The 18,208-nt window shown below is 44.3% G+C and overlaps 3 protein-coding genes across 4 annotated transcripts in view; 2 read left to right on the top strand and 1 right to left on the bottom strand.

Annotated features, from left to right (window-relative positions):
- Positions 1-3,349: 3,349 nt before the first annotated feature.
- LOC141540824 (lysophosphatidic acid receptor 1-A-like) lies at positions 3,350-8,462 on the top strand. The gene is made up of 2 exons (XM_074264770.1): positions 3,350-4,231; positions 8,175-8,462. The coding sequence occupies exons 1-2, from the start codon at positions 3,350-3,352 to the stop codon at positions 8,460-8,462; spliced, it is 1,170 nt and encodes a 389-aa protein (XP_074120871.1).
- Positions 8,463-8,816: 354 nt separating this feature from the next.
- On the top strand, positions 8,817-14,224 carry ZNHIT3 (zinc finger HIT-type containing 3). Its single transcript, XM_074262021.1, has 5 exons — positions 8,817-8,964; positions 9,114-9,145; positions 9,378-9,464; positions 12,220-12,300; positions 13,647-14,224. Exons 1-5 carry the CDS (start codon positions 8,882-8,884, stop codon positions 13,841-13,843), a joined length of 480 nt encoding a protein of 159 aa, XP_074118122.1. The 5' UTR covers positions 8,817-8,881; the 3' UTR covers positions 13,844-14,224.
- Positions 14,066-18,208, bottom strand: part of MYO19 (myosin XIX) — a 31,478-nt gene continuing 27,335 nt past the window's right edge. For both annotated transcript variants that reach the window (XM_074262002.1, XM_074262001.1), the window contains exons 22-25: positions 17,907-18,036; positions 17,011-17,096; positions 16,293-16,583; positions 14,066-14,794 (exon numbers count right to left, since the gene is read on the bottom strand). In XM_074262002.1, the coding sequence (XP_074118103.1) occupies positions 14,666-14,794; positions 16,293-16,583; positions 17,011-17,096; positions 17,907-18,036 (636 nt within the window). In that variant the 3' untranslated portion in view covers positions 14,066-14,665. The remainder of the gene's footprint in view (positions 14,795-16,292; positions 16,584-17,010; positions 17,097-17,906; positions 18,037-18,208) is intronic.

The raw sequence follows: 18,208 nt of genomic DNA on the forward strand, positions 1-18,208 counted from the left end.
TACCGCACTCTACCATTCCCCAGACCATCGTGAGCCTGTCATTAGGGTGCTGGCTCCCTGCTCCCCACAACCTCCATGTCTACAAGTGGCAAGAAAAGAGACAGTTAAGGAAAGTCCAGTGGTCCTGCACACCTTTTTTTTTTTTTTTTTCTTGCCAATCTCCAAGAGGGGCTTTGAGCTATTTTCCCCTTACTCCCTTACATACTAGAGTTAATCTGTAAGGAAGAGATTGAGAATTGGTCACCAATGTGGAAAGGATACTTTCCAGTGGGAGGGTGAGAGGAAAGAGAGGGAAGGAGGATTGTGACATCAAACTTTCTAAAATAGCAACAAAACTAAGAACCACAGCCATCACAATAAGGAAAAACAAACAAATCAAACATGCTCCTTATTCCAGCCTCGCTGCAACGTTAAAAAATTCTCTCATCCTGCCTCTTATAATATCCCGGCCACGTGGTCCAGATAAGCAGGAACCTGAAATTGAATTGTTATGGATTTTTTTATTTGTATTTATTCTTACCTATTCTTATTTAATCTTCTTGCTGAGAATGACAGCCTTTCAGGTTTTAGATATTTCATTGTTAATAAAGTTAGACTGCCTATAACAGCATTTGTTGTCTAGAGAAGATAGCTGTGATTCGGGGACAATTCTTTGGGGAAATTTGTGTTGGGAGAGAAGGATCAATGGTCAAAGAAAGGGCTGAAGGATTTTCAAAGTTTGCATTGATAAGTGAAGAACCCAGAATCCATTGTACCTGTTCTCCACATAGCTGAAGAGGACTTCAAAGATCATCTAGACCAACCTCTTTATTTTTTGTATATAGAAGCTGAGACCTGAGAGGAAGTCTAAGAGTAACCTCTCCTTCCTTTGTTCAAGATGGTAGGAGTTACCAATGTGTATCCTTGAAATCTTTTTTTCTTTTTACATGGAATAGTTGATGCAGCATATATCAATCTTTTTGGGGCCTGTGGTAAGAATAGATAGGGATAAGGGATGAGCTGATCTGATCTGGGGCAGAGATTGCATTGCTATCCTAGTCATAGGAACACTGATAAAATTAAAAAGAAACAGAATTCTACTAAGATTAACAGAATGCATAAACTAATTGGAGGTGGGAGAAACAGACACACACACAGACACACACAGACAGAGACAGAAATACACACACACACACACACACACACACACACAGAGAATATGTAGACTGAGAACTATAGAGTTACATTTAAGAGTTAAACACAACAATTGTAAACACTATTAAAAAACTAAGTTAAACACTTAAAGAAAATGACCATCAGTTGGGACTATTTTATTTTTCTGTGTTTTTATCACCTTTAATAAACATATTCTCTGTTAAAAGTATTGTAATTTTGTAGATAAGCCTGGCAGAGAATCAGGATCCATAGAGAAAGACATAAAACACACTGGAATATACCTCCAGTTATATTCCTGAACTCTGGTTGAGTTCTGAGTCAATATAGATGAAGAGAGAGAATGGATCAAAAACTGAAGACAGTTCAAGGGGGGGTTAAAATTTGAAGCACAGATTACATAGATGAAGTATTTTAGACCCAGAGAGATGAATTTATGGAAAATTACAGATAGCAAATAGCTGAAATAGATTTAAGATTCACATTTTATGACTGAGTCCAATACTGTTTCTACTATATCACAATAGAGCCAAACTGTCAGCCACAGCTGGTAAATCAATCCAATGTCTCCTGATCCTTCGAACTTCCTTTGTGTGTTTATGCATACATTTATGTGTTGTTCAGTCATGTTTCACTCTTTGTGACTCCCATTTGGGTTTTCTTAGCAAACATACTAGAATGGTTTGCCGTTTCCTTCTCTAGCTCATTTTACAGCTCAATAAAGTGAAGCAAACAAGGTTAAGAGACTAGCTAGTCACATAGCTAGTAAGATAAAATTTGAATTCCTCCATCTCCTTGTTTATGTCCTTGTGTGAATATATTTTTTTTTAAAGAATTCGTATCTTCCTTCAAGGCTCAGTTCAGGTGTTGCCTCCTCCATAGACATAAAGCCTTCCTTTTCTTCCCTGCCAAGAATGTTCTTTCTCTTCTAAAGTTTTCCTATAACACATCTGGATGTTTCCCCTAACACCAATTATTTTTTTCTGTGTACATGTCATAGTTGCCTTTACTACTGGCTAAGTATAAATTTAGAGGGCAGAAACTAAATTTTTAAAACAATTGTATAATTAGTTTGTGTATTCCTACCACTAAATCTTTATATTTAATAGATGTTTATAGTTAATATTCATGAGCTATGTGTGCAAAGAGGGAAGTGTTCAGATGTAAGTTTCTAAAACAACAGTGACCTCTGCTGTCCAAACTCACTCCACAAATGCACTGATAGTTGAGTCCTTAAGTTCTATTGTGTATTGGTTTTCCCTGCCTATTAATAACTGGAAGATTCTTTTTGAAAGCTAGCTAAATTTTTTTTCATTAAAGTTTTTTATTTACAAGATCATGCATGGGTAATTTTTCAACATTGACCCCTGCTAAACCTTCTGTTCCAACTTTTCCCCTCCTTCTCCCTACCTTTTCCCCCAGAGGGCAGGTTGACCAATACATGTAATATATGTTAAAATATATGTTAAACACAATATATGTATTTACAGTTCCATACAGTTATTTTTCTAGCTAAAATTTTTCTTGTAAACTCTATCACTTTTTTTTTTTTTTTTTTTTTTTTTTTTTTTTTTTTTTTTAGTTCTCAATTGGCTATGGATACCAGCAAATCCAAGGTTCAAAGAGAACATTTAGAGACTTTAAGACTCATTTCATAGTTTTCTCCACCCAGCCCAAATCCCTCTCTAATTGTGTTTTGGTAATATGTCTTGTTCATTCTCCATGTATTTTATTCAGACAGGATCTTTACTAGGTAACAGAGGTATGTTGAATGAACCAGGATGTTTCCAAATTTCTTATGCAATAACTACCTCCCCCCATCTCCTAGATCTGATTACCCTTATTCTGAGCTATAAGAACCTTAGGCTGTCAAAGACCTCTACCTAACAGATTATCGATCCCACTGCTCCAGATCCATTGTGGATGATACACCTTTGGTCCCTGATAAGAGTTCCTTGTGGGCAGATTGCTGGCTGATGATTAGACCTACTAGTCCCATGGGTTAGCATAGCAACCAGCAGGTGGGGGTGGGCAGCCACTATCTTCCTAGGTTAGTAACCCAAATGCTCCAGTGGGCAGGTGGTTAAAGTTTAATCAACTGCTGTTAGGAAAGGGGAGTAGGGGGTGCTTCCTTTACTTTTCCATTTGCAACAGGGTGGAACTGTATAGCTCTGGAACATTAGAGTGGGGCCCTATAATGACTTTGCATAAGAATTGTTCCTGGAATGGTAGCCAGCTGTGGAGCCCACAGCTGGTATTGGTATTGGGCATCCCTCAGATAACTCTCAACATTCTGTCCCTGATCTCCAATGGGGTGGTCATCATAGTCATTTTGGCATCGCATGACCTCCACCACCCCATCTTCATACTCTTTGGCAATCTGGCCTTGTCGGATCTTTTGTCCAGCTCATCTGGCCTCTGGATCTCCGTGCTTTTCCTGGCCCATCCAGACAACACCATTCGTGGTTCCCGTGATCTGCTGGTACCATATGCCCTTTATGCCACCTCAATCCTTTCCACCATCTACAACCTGGTCAGTATTGGTATGGAGCGGTACCTGATGGTGGTGGGTGGGGGACTGAGGGCTCAAGCCAGGGTGTCCAAGAGAAAAGCAATGACTGTGGTCTTGGCAAACTGGGCCCTTGCAGTCGCTCTGGGTTCACTACCTTTGCTATCTTGGAATGGCCTGGATAGTGCTTGCCAGCCTTCGGAACTCTATGGTCCCTTCTGTATAGACTACCTAATCTTCATCACCATCCCTCACTGTGTGGTGGCCTTGGCTCTGCCCCTTTTCAGTTACCTGAACATTGTGTTGGTGCTGAGGAAGCAGGAGGCTGCCATGGAGAGTTACGGAGGAGGGGGATCCAGATCAGCGGAGGTTCCAGTGGTCCGGACCAGCATTGCTATCTGGCTGCTGACTCTGGCTTCCTACGTTCCCTTCTTTGCTGGTGTTCTGGTGGATGTGACTGATTGCCATTGTCCCGAGGATCTATATCCTGGCTTCTTTGTGTTCCGAAATGTAACTGCCATTATGATCACCCTCAATGCCCTGGGGAATCCTGTGCTCTACACTCTCAAGGTTAAGAGTCTGGGCAATAAATTTCTTCCCCTGTTCTCTAGGTGCTCTCCCACCAACCAGCTTCAAATGCAAGACATTAGGGATGTTAGGGACATTTAATCTCGGATGATTATTCCCTCTCCCACAACTTGATATTGCTAGAAACAGAAGGGAGTGGACATCATCAACACTAAATTGATTTTGAGGGTGGGGATGAAATAGGGGAGGAAGCTCCAAAATAAATGTAATACACAGGGGAAATTCTTAAGTTATCTTGGTAGGATTTAATAATCACAATGGATCTTTCTCATGGTGGGGGTGGGTTGGGGGATTTTTGTGCTTTTTTCTTCTTGCTACCAAATAGTGGGCAGCAGGGACAGAGATTAATTTCAATATAAAACGAGAAAGCTTTGTCTCATCTAGGAGAAAGCAATAGATTGTCTCATTTTGGTGGCTGTTCTAGACTTGCAGACTGTGCAGGATTGAGAGTGACAAGGGGCCCTTCTGATTATTGGCATAGTGGACTGGAGTCAAGGTCACGTTAGCTTTCTGATGGAGAATGCAAAGACAGGGAGAGGGGGATCTTTCCAAATACTCCAGAAGTCTCCTAGATTACTCCTCTGCTGCGAGATAGAGAATGTTGGTCCTGGTTCAGCACTCGAGGGGCTGGACAGCTCCCATCACAAGAGCTGGACTAGAAGAGCTAGCTGCAGGCTTGAATCTTGAAGAAGTAAACAGAGCCAGGACTGTAGTATCTCACACTTATGCAGTATTTCTTTCCATTCCTGGTACTTTGAAAAAAAGGTTGTGAGGGAAAGAGGGGGAAAATGACTCTGGGACTGAATGGAGAGGGAGAAAGGAGAAGGGAAATCTGGTTTTCCTGGCCAGGTGCCTTGCCTTTGGTTTGTTCTCCCTAAGTACTCACCCTAGTATTTTTCATTCACTTTCCCAAGAATAAATTAATTTCCTCTTGACTCCGTTGCTCAACGCACTCTTTGTATGAGTTCGAGGAGGAGATATTTTCTCAACTTGAATAGGTGCCTGACACTAAGGTCAGAGACAGGGATGAAGGGAACACAACCTAAATCAAATTGCCAGTGTGAATCCTGGGAATTTATAGTGAAGACCACCAACTATATTTTACTGATGGGAATATAGAAGTTAGATTTAATGGTACCCTTAGTCAAGAGAGTAGAGCCAAATACTAGTCTCTAAGGCATTTTGTCTTAAGATCCCAGTCCTCTCCTCCCTCTCCACCTCCCCTTTCCATGCCTATACCAGGGACTTCTGTCCTTGTTGGAGTAGGGAAGGTTTTGGAATTCAGGGATGCCTAAGAGACAGATCCTTGGTTTTTGCACTCACCTTTATATATGCATGTATTTATTTTTAGACCTGATCTGTGACTTCATTGGTATAGGGAGGCCTTGGTGAGGATCCTTCATATAAGCAGATTGGGACCTTCTTGGCACTAATAGTTTTAGTTTCATAAGGAACTTTGAAGGATTAAATTAATTGTCCCATATGTATCTGAGTCAGGACATGGATCCAGGTCTAAGGTCAGCTTTCTAGCCAAAATATATACAGAAAAAAAGGTCATAGGCAAATCAAGGCATCACCCTTGTGATGACCTTGTTCTTCTCTGATTGTGAAGGACAACACAGAACAGCTTTTAGCTATTAAAGAGTCACCCAAGGGGAAATGAGTGGGGTGGCATAATACTAGAATTCCCAGAGGAAAAGGATTTTGAAGATTGTCCAATCCAAATTTCTTCTTTTTATAGAAGATGACATTAAACCTCTTTAAAATTGGTATTATCCACAGCCTATTATGGCTCTGAGTGAGATTCTGGTCATTCCATTAAAGTTCTTAGACAGTAGTTTGTCCAGGATTCAAATCCAGGTCTTTAGCCCAGCATAGTTAGTGTGCTTTTCACTACTACAAAAGAATAATCTTTCCTTTAGGTTTTTAAAACAGCCAGGAGAGGCCTAAGCCTAATTTTTCTAATGTATTGCCCTCTCTGATATCCTTGATAGCTATATAACTCTAGAAGTTTAGGAATCTACAAAGTACCAAATGTGGGGGATACAATGGGCCCCATTTGCCATACCCCAAGGAAGGCTCAGGCCAGAATTTGAGCTTCAGCCAAAGGAGCCCAAAGCAGAGTCATCTAAAAGTCTGGAGAGAAGAGAAAAAATAGAGGTCAGGAGAGATGAGTGGGTCATCAGGGTCACTGCAAGGGAACAGACCTGAGTGCAGAAGAAAAAGTAGTTACCTAAACATTCACAGCATTTACTCTGCACCACAGAGATTATCATCTCTGGCAGGGAGTAAGTGTTCCCTTGGATAACTTTATCTTCCAAGGGAAATTACTAAAGCCCTGTCTTCTCTCTGGTGTGGGAGGGCTCTCAGTCCCTGTCTTCTAGTCCCTCTTGGAAGGGGGCAGAACGATTATGAAACTATAGAAGATTTCACTCTAGGAGCAAATAACCCAGAAAACCTATTCCTTGCTTACCTTCCTCTCAATCCCTCCAGGTTGTCTTCCTGCCCCTCAGTTTCTCCAAAGAGTTGGTTGAAGAGGAGGGACTTAAGTGACTGTCACCAACTCAAGAAGGAAAAGCCATTTGGGGTGGCCTGTGTGATGCTCAGATTCCCACTCTAGACCCAGGTTGTCTCTCTGACTGGCACACCCAAGCAAAGAAAGCCCAAAGAGTGTTTTTGCCAGGCTGGATGTTCTTGCTTTAGTTATCAGAAAGCCCTTTCAAACATCTAACTCGCCCCTCCTCTCCTCTGACACTGCTAGTTGTAGTATTGGCCCTCTCCCCTCCCCTTGGTTATTGCAGTAGGTGGCTCCTGGGTTTGTCTTCCTCAAATTTTTCTCCACTTGGATTCATCCTCCAGCCACTGAATCGCTAAAGTAACTTCTAACAGCACAGGTCTGATTATGTTCCCCCCCACCCCAATCAACTCCAGGGACTTCCAATTGCCTTCAGAATCATTTCCTGGCATTCAGAACCCTTCCTACCCTACTAGTCCTTTCCTACCTTTCCAGTTTTCTTATATTTCTGGACAAGTGCTCCTCAATTCAATGACACAAGACATTTCCTTTTCTCAGCTTCAGCTCTCTGGCTGACCCAAACCCGGCTTCTTTTAAGTCCCAGCTAAAATCTCGCTTTCCCTGGAAGCCTTGCCCAGCTCCTCTTAATTTCAGTGCTTTCTTTGTTAATTACTTCCTGTTCAGCCAGTACAGAGCTACTTTGTATATTTTTGTTTGTAGGTTTCTCCCTTAGTACTTTAGCTTTATTTTTTACCCCCCACAAATGCTCATTGATTGAAGAAGATGGGATCAGTTTCATGTAAGGATGTACGAAGTGAGTAAGTCCCCCTGGAAGCTGATCCAAGGACACTAGTCAGCCCCAGACTGGGGGAGGACATGTAGGGCTGGTCCCTGGGCTTGGAAAACAGCAGAGCACAGACAGATTACAGAGACTGAAGAAACTTGAGAAATGTAGTCCAGCTCCGCAGTTTAGGAATGATCCCTTCTAGCACGATATTCAGACGTTCATCATCTAACAGAGATTGCCCACCAGACTGGACTTGGCCCTCCGGCAGGAGGAGGAGAGCAGGGATCCAACAGAAGTTTAATTTCAGAGTGAGGAAAGCCCCCGGAAAAAGTCCTCCGGAAGAGGAGGCCTGGACGTGATCGGCCAGGGGAGTGCTTTAAGTACATGAAAGTGGGCCGGCCCGCGCGGTTCTTGGGTCCGGAGTAGCGGTTATCCCGGCGGCGCCAGAGAGACAGGCGGGCTTTTCTGGCGCGGTCCGAGGATCGGGGCAGCCCGGGGCTCTGCCCGTTCCGCAGTTACAAGACCAGGGACAGCGAGCACTGGAGACGGGATGGCTTCCCGCTTCTAGCTCTCGGGCCTGCAAAATAAGGGCAGCTCCTCGGTGAGCTCCCGGTGTTGGATAGCGCTCAGAGCCCAGAAGCTCGTTGCTAAGCCGGGCTCGGGCACAGCGGGCTGTCCGGGCTCAGCTCTCGGGCAGCAGGGCCCCTCCCGACATGTTCACCACTCCAGCTCGGAAGCAAACCCTCAGGGAGGGCCCCCCTCTCAGACGGAAGGAGGTGAAGGGCGGAGACCTGCCAGACTCTCCACGTGAGGAGGTCTGGGACACTTCCCGCTCTGGGCGCAGGACGTCCTTGCGCCAGGTACCCTCGCCCTCTCCCCTTTCGGCTTCTGCCTTTCCCATTAGATGGTGAGATCCTGGAGGCAGATTGCTTTTTTTTTTTTTTTTTTTGCCTTTCCTCGTATCCCCAGATCTTAATAGAGTGCAGGGCACGTGGTAGGTGCTCAGTAGACGTTTAATGAGCATAGACTATAATCCATTTCAAGATCCGACCAAACCTAGTAGGTCGCTCAGATGCTCCACAAAACTTCAGAGAACCACGTGATCTTTCCAACTCCGGCCCACCAGCGTGTAGATCTAACGGTTGGGTCTGTACTAACTGGGTCTAGTAGGTAGAGAGAACGGTGATCGATTGGCTTTGTCTAGCCTTGGTCTTGGCCGGGCCGGGATTGGAGGATTCCAAGGAAGTGGATCGCACACTTCCGGGTTGTATCGCCCTTCCGCCCCTCTCACACTTATTTTAGGAGGCGTGGCGCGGGAGTCCGGGAGGCTATGGCTTCACGAGAAATGGCAGGCGCGTGTGCCGTCTGCGAGGAGGGACCCAAGTACCGCTGCCCTGCCTGTCGCGCCCCGTAGTACGTGAGCCTCGGCGGGCGGGGGGGAAGGGGGAGAGGAGCGGGCGCTCGTGAAAGACCTCGGCAGTTGTGGGTCTCAGCCCCAGAGGTTCCCGCGCGGGGGGAAGAGGGGCCCGCCCTGAGCTGCCTTGTCTCTGGTTCTCTTGCAGTTGCTCGGTGCCTTGCTACAAGAAGCACAAAGGTAGGGAGAAAGAAGCTCGACTCCCCCAGGTCCCAGGAAACCCCCGAGACCTCGCCCGGCCAGCCCCCCCCCCTCCCCCATCCTCCCGACATCTCCCGGCCCCGTCCTGCTCTTCCCCCGGGTGTAGCCCCGCCCCCTCACGACTCTCCCTCATCCCCATTTCTGTCCTCCTCCTTTCCCCTCACGCCGCTGGCCTGCTTAGCAGAGAGTTTGTTGTTTTTAATTTTAACAGAGCAATGCGTCTCCAAATCCTCTCCTGTTGTGCAAAACGGAGACTCGGGTAGTCATCCCGTGAAAACCAAGTTCCTGGAGGACAAAGGTGAGTGATGTGTTTTTGAATGGTGCAACTTTAAGACTTAAGGACTAGATAAGGCAATCTCTTTGTGCCAGAGAGAGAAGAAAAAGTAAGGAGAGAATAAAAAAATACTCACGTGATAAAACTGTGCCCCATCTGGATGTGGAACAGGAGAACTGATAGTAAGATGGGATCGAGACCACAGAAAGCGTAGTTTTGAAAAGTAGAGAAAACTTCTGAAATGTTATAGAAAAAGGAAAGGAGGGGGGAGGGGCTAAGGGAGCTCATATCTGATGTTCTCAGCGGTAGGAAGTGAGGTCTCTCTCTTGGAAAGAAGGGGATTGAGGGGGTAAAATGGGGAGTGCTTAAGGAGAAAGGGCCCTGACCCTGTTGCGGGACTTTGTCCATTCAGCCGCTTGGACTTGGAAATATTGAGAGGTATTCCCAAGGCTTCAGAATTGGAGTTGGCCACAAGTCATGTGTAGTAATAGATTCAGGGATGCTGCCGAGTGAAGGTTGACTGACATTTTTCTGCCCTTTCAGTTAAGGGATTGAGAGGAAAGGTCCCATAGGTATGAGAGAATTGTGGGAGTTGAGTGAACCGCACTGACTTAATTCTGGTTCTAGCTGAGCTCTCTCTCCTCAGTGGGAGTCTAGTCCAGTTTTTGTCTTGTGAGAAATCTAGAATTATGGGAAGTGTTTGAAAACTTTACTGCATTGTTTGAAACTAGTCCTTCATGGCTAGGAAGCTGGAGTACTTCTGCCTGTTGCTTAGAGATCCTTACAGAAGGACCTAGGTTATGCTGACCAGAAACACAGCCAGATCCAAAGATTGATATATAGGGAGTTACTGTCTCCTTGTTCCCTTGATGGAATTCTTGTGAAGAGGAGGGGAAGTGGGACATTTTTTCTGATTTCAGGAAATTGTACCTATTTGCTCTCACCCTTCCAATTTGGAAAGCCCCTAATCTTTCCTCCTTTTAGAAATCAGATCATGTAATCTTGGTTTACATCTTATTGTTTTTAATGCAAAAAAAAAAAAAAAATCTATCTCCCCCTATATTTGGGATCCAATGCCAGAGTTGAAGAAGCCTGGTTCCTACTAATTTGTTATGCATTATTATTAAGTCAATATGCTTGGAAACTTCAACGCTTGTTTCCTTAGTTATTTCAGGTTTCACTTAATACATGAGTGGTAGACATAAGGATGGAGAGTTCAATTAAGCATTTTTTTGAGTACCTGTAGGACTACAGGTGTGGGGCTATCATAAATACTTTGGTGGGACACATAACATTGAGGCCTGTCTCAAAAGAATGGGTACAATAGGCACTCTTGCTAGATTGTCCCTGTAGAAAATTTGCCTTGGTCCTTTAAGCTGGCTATTGCCTTCTTAGAATTTTCAGAAGGAATATCATCTGCATTCCTCATGTGCTTTTTTCACACTCTACTTTGCATCTATTGATTTATCCCATTCTTCTCTATGGATTGTAAGCTCCTAGAATGCAAAGACTTGTTTTCTCATCTCTCCAGCTTCTAGCAGAGTGATGTGTATTCACACTTAAAAAATGTTAGTTAAAATGAGAAGAACATAGGATAGTTTACCTCTCAGATCTGTGGAGGAAGAAAAAAATTGTGACCAAAGAACTAGAGATCATTATTGATCACAAAATAGAGAATTTTGATTATATTAAGTTAAAAAGTTTTTGTACAAACACAACTAATGCAGACAAGATTAGAAGGGAAGCAATAAACTGGGAAAACATTTTTACATTCAAAGGTTCTGATAAAAGACTTTTTTCTAAAATATGTGGAGAATTGACTCAGATTTATAAGAATTCAAGTCACTCTCCAGTTGATAAATGGTCAAAGGATATGAACAGATAATTTTCAGATGAAGAAAATGAAATTATTTCTAGTCATATGAAAAGGTTCTCTACTGATTAGAGAAATGCAAATTAAGACAACTCTTAGTTAACCACTACTCACAACTGTCAGATTGGCTAAGATGACAGGAAAAGATAATGATGAATGTTGGAGGGGATGTGGGAAATCTGGGACACTGATACATTGTTGGTGGAGTTGTGAAAGAATCCGGCCATTCTGGTGAGCAATTTGGAACTATGCTCAAAAAAATTATCCAACTGCACTCTTTGGCCCAGCAATGTTTCTACTGGACTTACATCCCAAAAAGATCTTAAAGGAGGGAAAGGGACCCATATGTGCAAAATGTTTGTAGCAGCCATTTTTGTAGTGGCAAGAAACTGGAAACTGAGTGGATGCCCATCAATTAGAGAATGGCTGAATGAATTATGGTACATGTTTAAATGATGTTGACTGGAATGTAGTAATGCTAGCTTTTTTTCCCCCTCTTTTTAAAAAAGTGGCTAGGAATAGTATCCAAAATATGAAGGGTTTAGTGGATATGGAGCTGGGTTTGACTATTTCCTTCCTAGGTGTTTTCTACTCATAGACCTCAGGAGGCCCAGGACTTTGGATTCATAGATTTTTGTGATGTTTGTTCCATGACCTTAAGTCTCTTTCTCTCCTACTGATGAGGCAGGCATTGAGGCCTTGGAGAACTGTAGAATCGAGTAGTTAGAGCTGGAATGGACTTCAGAGGTCCTCTAAATATAAATATTGTTTAATTTGCTTTTGAGGGATCTCATGTGGTAGTAGCAGTAGCCCTCAAAGAGAGGACTAGACTTTAGGTCCCCTAGATTCCACTTGTCTTTGCAAGACCCTTCCTTTGACCACTGCAACAAACTTGGTTTTTCCTAGGTAAAGACTGGTCAGTGGCTGATATTTTGGACAGCGATGATGAAAAGGACAGAGTCTCTATTCAGAAGCTTAGAGACCTGGGTAAGGCAGTGTCATATCATTTAAAATCTTTTGTGTGGGTTTTTGTAATCTGATGGGCCTGTAGCATAGGAAATGTTTGCCTGTGTTAAACCAAAGTTTGAATAATATCTATTAATACAGTTATTAATAACTATCTTATAAAAAAGCATTTGTTCTAATTACATACAAACCCTCTGGCTTCCTGAAAAATTTCCAAATATTGCTAAAGTAGCTCCCAGTGAGAAATTAAATGGAAGAAATATTTAAGCAATCTTTCTGAGCCTGTTTGCTCATTTGTAAAATAGGGTTGGACTAAATGGCTTCTGGGATTCTGGCTCTGTGATCAGTGATCCTGTGAGGCTGGCAAAACATACTTATGACATTTTCTCTGAATTTCTTTTCTTTGGCAATTGGGGTTAAGTGACTTGGCCAGGGTCACACAGCTAGGAATGTTAAGTGTCCGAGGCCAGATTTGAACTTGGGTCCTCCTGACTTCAGGGCTGGTGTTCTATCCACTGTGCCACCTAGCTGCCCCTCTCTCTGAATTTCTAAAATGGCTAAAGGGAAGGAGACCCTGGTTAAGCAAGCATATGCTAGGAATGTCAATCTTCAATCTTGTTCAGTGAATGGTAAATTATCATGCTTAGTGTAGAATCTCAAGTACCTGTAGGTTTTTTTTTTTTTTTAAATCACTGAGGATTCTCCTACATACACACTTTTTCTCTGTGTGGTGCTATGATTTCAAAATTCTTCCTCCCTCAGTGTTCAGAAGGAGGCATTCTGCTTCTGTTCCAGCCCCAGTGATAAGAAGATTATATTCACACACTTGGCCTGTCTGGGTTTACTGAGGCAGAATAATGTTGGAGGAGCTCTCGCTCTTGCACTTGCTTAATAATGACCAAGTACCTTCACCTCAGAGCAGATGAAGCTGTTTGTGTGGTGTGTCACATTTTAAGTCATTGAGCCTACTTGGGCACACCTGGCTGCAGCACTGATGAAATGCTGGAGCCCGGAGTGGGGTAGGTGGGAGGACTATGCAAAGATGCAATTCTCTACTTGCTAACTGCCAAAAAGAGGGTGACAAATGGCTTCTTAAATAGAAGTTGTGATGGATACCCTGGTGATTTTTTCAAGCTTACTTTTATTTTTATTTTTATTAAGGACACTGAAAAAAAGATCTACATTTTAAATTATCTCAGTAGTTAATTTAAACCTGTTGATTTTGTTTCTTGGATGCTTCTGATGTTGATAGAACAATCTTGGGACAGTTGGTTTCAACTTATGTATGTGAATGTTGTAATAAATGACAAGAGATCAGGTGGATGGTAGTGCTTGCCTTTCACGTTCATTTTTGTCTTTTTTTCAAGGGGACTCTAAGGAATTAAGGAACTTACTCACCAATCCCCACCTCCGACAGTTGTTGGTCAGCATCGACCAGGCAGATGACAAAGAGACCCTCATGAAAAGCCATATGCAGGAACCCTTGTTTGTGGAGTTTGCTGACTGTTGTCTTAGAATCGTTGACCCTCCTGAGAAAGAAAATGCTTCGGATACAGAGGGGTGAGTTGGGCTTGCCCTGAACTCCTGCCAACATGAAGAAGGAACTGTTGCACTTTTTAGAGGGGAAACAAAGGTTCCATCCCTCATGCTGGGATTTAAAGTGGAGGCTGAAGGCCTGGGACTCTGCAGCCTTCATTTCTCATCTTGCCAATGAACACAATGTACATAAACCCCAAAGAGGTAACCTATTTTGTGGAAAGAAGACCTATTCAATAACAACATGAGCTGGTTCTTTAAAAAGTTTTATTTGTTCATGGTACACATCAAAACAAGCCTAGGAGAAGGGTTTATTTGGCAATGTTTCCCTCCTACACATCATTTAAAACATCAGCTTGTTCCTAGATGTGACGAGTAATGACATTTAAATAAAACGGAGTTTTACTGATTTTAGTGCAAGCTGTTTTTCACTTTCCCCAGATCATCATCTTTGGTATAGAACAAGGTAATCATCTGAAGTAACCTGAAATAGTGTCAACCTAAGACTTACCAAGTAATGAATTTCTACCTTGATTTAGGCCTGATTTCCAAGAGCTGAGTGGCCAAATCCTAATAACTCACTAGAGGAGTAAAGGTTAGGGACCTTAATGGGTATGGAGGGCATGGGAGCTGGGACAGCCCTAATTCTTCTGAATCCCACTGTGGGAAAACCTGCATCAACTCTTCCCTTCCTACTGGTCCAAATGCCATCACCACTGCCAGGCCTGCTCTGAGGTATAATGGTCCCTGGAAGAGGGTGGTTGGATGGAGGGAAAGAAAACCAGAGGCCAAGTCTGAGGAAACAAAGTGCAGTGCCCAAGACCTCAGCAGTGCAAGGGCAAGCGGTGCCTCACACCGGGATCAGTCTGTGCCTGTCCAGCAGGATCTGATTAAAGCCGGTGACGTCGCAGTGTGGTGTCTCGGGACTGGTGTTGGCGTAGAGCAAGGGGGACTTCTTGCAGTGAAACCGGATGGAGCCCTAGGGAGACAGATGGCAGCTGGCTCTACTCCGAGAGAACAGCCGGAGCATCCCCCTCCCAAGGGCGCATACGCCCAGCCATGGCTGGGCCTTGTGAGCAGCCCTGGAGTGGCCAGATGAGCTCCTGCTTATTACTGCATTAGTCTTAACTAGTAAGTGAAGACTCCGATTCGTTGGCATGACCTGACAAGTCCTGCTTTCATATATCCCATTCTTGCAATTTTCTTTCTGGCCAAGGCCACAGGGTTAAGTGACTTGCCTAGGATTACAAAGCCTGTAAGTGGCACATGACTGAAGATGGAGTTGAACTTGGGCCCTCCTGACCACAGAGCCGGGCTCTAATAACTTTGCCACTTAACTTTCCATTGATTCTTTTTCCTTTTTTTTTTGGGGGGGGGGGAGGAGGGAGAAAGTATTTAAGTGATGATGTTTAATCTCATAATGAAAACCCAGTGTGTGTTTTTCACAGTTCTTAATGGGGTGGACGCTTTCCTGATCTTCCTAGATAATCAACCAACCAAGAAACTATCTTACATTTATTTTCACATACTTACAGAATGTAAATTCCCTGAATGTAGAGGGCTGGAACTCTGGAGAAGTATACTTGAAACAAGGTGTTAACTCAATGGAATTGATGAGATAATGGTTCTCTACTTCACATATCTCTACTATGATAATCACTGTAGATTGGCTTATACTCAATATTCTGTAATGATGTATTTTGTAATAAAATATTTAAGGGCTGAGAGAACTAGGGACAAAGTCAGACTATGCCAGCTGCAGACTGTGTAAGAGACAATAAAGACTATGGGCTCTATTCTTTTCCATCCCTGTTGTGGTGACTATCTTGCTGAGACCAAGGACCTTCCAGAGGACCTCCAGAAAGCTAGCCCAGACATTACATTTTGGCGCCCCACGTGGGATTATTTCCCTGAGGACTCGGGTGAAGCAGGGCATTAGGGGAGCCCTGAACAATTCAGGACTTTACAAGAAGCAGCAGCTGGAGTGAAAGACTTTCTTTAAATCCTCAGCTGTAGCACTGAAAAGGAAATAAGCCTGAATCAAATAAAATGCTACTAATGCCCGTTTCCCCTTTTAAGGGAAAAAAACATCCCTTGTCCTGGATCTAGTTTCTTGAGTTCTCCCCCAGTGGATTCCTGGAATTTGTTTTGTGTAATACATGGCTGGAGAGCCACAGAAGAGTTGTAGCTCTGTGGCTAGAATGTTGGGCTCAGAGTCAGGACTTTTAAGCTATGCTACCCTAGGCAAGTCACTTAACCTCATCTCAGTTTGCTCATCTTTATGTTGGGGAAAACAGTACCCAACTCCCAGGATAGGTAATGTGGTAATAGAGGGCTTTGTAAAACTCACAGAGCTATGTCAATGTGAATTATTGTTATTAGCATTGCCTTTACCATTAGGGGGTACCCCTGGCCCAGAGTGGTCACAGGAGGGAATCTGCTAGTTCCCTCTCATCTCTAGTGGAGTTCTTCCTTACCTGGGGCAGCGCTCTGATGGAGGTAATCCCTGCCTGGTCACACTGGGTGGCCTCCACCTTGTAGCTGCTGCTGTGACAAGGAATCTGTAGGCAGGCCTGCAGGGACAGGTTCCTCCGCATCCTAATTACCCCCACCGGTGCGCTGGCTAGCACGAGTCCCAGCGGCCAGAGCTGGATCGTCTCACGTGGGGGCCATGGTGCTGTGGTGGAGAGGGGATGGCAAGGCACTCTGGCAAAGTGGTTTTCTTCCACATCATCCAATTCTATGGATACCAGGGAATCCATCTTGGCCTTCAAAGAACACCCACACCAGAAGGCTTTTAACATCATGGGCCCTTCCCCTGTTCCCCCACACTGGCGGCTAACCTGTCTTCTAGAATATAAGGGGCAAATACTTCCTAGCAGCCACTTTCAGATCTTTGGGGGGAGTTGGGAAAGTGGGACATGGAGACTTGGAGGAAGCTCTGCACGGCTACCAACCTTCTTGGGTGAACCTTGGTAAGATGAGGGTGCATGGACACAATCATCCAGCTTTAGAGACAGACTTTACTGTGGTGGGTGGCTTTGGATGGTGGACACAATTTTCATGCATGTAAAGGGCTCTGGGAAGCCCTGAGAACTCTCTTCTTCCCACCCTGTCTCAGGAGCCCATCTGTGCTTTGAATTTTTCCCCTGCCAGGATGAGGGGGCAAGGCTGAGCACAGGGGAAGATCTTTACCCTCCATTTCCTCCAGGCACGCTTGATGGAGGTCGCAGCGGTATGCAGCCTTTGGATCCGTTTCCGTGTCAGCCAGGAGCGAGTAGCTGGTGAATTTGGTCACAAATGGAGGAAGGAAATAATGGAAATGAATATATGCTTCTGTTAGCACCTTATAAGGAAATCTTACACTTGATGCCTTGGGCATCTCCCAACCACTAGCTGTCTGGGTAGGGGAATGGCAGGGTGCTACAGCCTTGTGGCCAGAGGTCTAGGGTTCAAGTCCCACCTCCGACACCTGCCTGATTAAGTATCTCTTGGGACCCATTTTTATCTGTAAAATGAGATGGGCTAACTATAGCCTCAGATCTTTCCCAGCTCTAAATTCCCTGAGTCCATGATTCACAAAGGAAAGACTCCTGGGAGATCTGGTCTGTGGACTAAAGAGTAATAGTGGCCCTGTCAGCTCTTCTTTTCTCTCCAGATTAGGCCCCTTTCAAGTTGCCTAACCGTAAATGTCAATGGATAGGGTGAATAACAAAAAGAGCCCTCTGCACTCCAGCCATGGAATTGGGGGGGTGGGGGTGGGAGTGCTCTGTGAAGCAGTGGTGCTCAGACTTCAGGGGGGGAATCTCCCCACTAAACCAGAAGTTTAACTTCACGTCCTGCTGACTATCTCTTGTTATTACTGGTGGAACATGGAGGAGAATGAATGAGGAGCATTTATAAAGTACTTGCTATATGGGCTTTGTATAGCTGAACTGAAATGCATTATGGAACTCTCATTGTAGGAGGAATATCTGGATTTTGGGCCCATAACCACAGCTGCTGTGGCTAAAGGCCCACATGGAAGTTGGTTCCATGGAAAGGCCTCCCCGCACAGTGGGTCAGCCCCCTTCCCGGTGGCTGGGCCCTACCTGCTTGGAGAAGAGTGGCCGCCCATCTCTGCTTCTCCAGCTTTCTGCGCTGGTGCCGCCGCCAACAGAACTGGATGCACCGAGCACATTTATTTAGGGTCTGCATGCGCTGGTGTTCTAGCAGCTCCAGCTGCAGGAACAGAAGGAGTGGAGACACTAAGAAAGGCCAAAGTTTCCAGCCTGATCAAGCAGAGTAGAACTCGTGGTTGAACAAGGTAACAAAGGGCTGAACAAGGTAATGAAGAGTTTTCACCTTAGAAAACTGATTTTCACATACTTTGATTATCAATTGGGCAACAGCT

Source organism: Sminthopsis crassicaudata, chromosome 4 (genome assembly GCF_048593235.1).
Source record: "Sminthopsis crassicaudata isolate SCR6 chromosome 4, ASM4859323v1, whole genome shotgun sequence".
NCBI lineage: Eukaryota > Metazoa > Chordata > Mammalia > Dasyuromorphia > Dasyuridae > Sminthopsis > Sminthopsis crassicaudata.

Coding starts and splice junctions, on each gene's coding strand:
- LOC141540824 (XM_074264770.1), top strand. CDS start 3,350: ATGACTTTGCATAAGAATTGTTCCTGGAATGGTAGCCAGCTGTGGAGC. Junction 4,232..8,174: donor CTGTGCTCTACACTCTCAAG/GTTAAGAGTCTG, acceptor GGTGTTGGATAG/CGCTCAGAGCCCAGAAGCTC.
- ZNHIT3 (XM_074262021.1), top strand. CDS start 8,882: ATGGCTTCACGAGAAATGGCAGGCGCGTGTGCCGTCTGCGAGGAGGGA. Junction 8,965..9,113: donor CCTGCCTGTCGCGCCCCGTA/GTACGTGAGCCT, acceptor GTTCTCTTGCAG/TTGCTCGGTGCCTTGCTACA. Junction 9,146..9,377: donor TTGCTACAAGAAGCACAAAG/GTAGGGAGAAAG, acceptor TAATTTTAACAG/AGCAATGCGTCTCCAAATCC.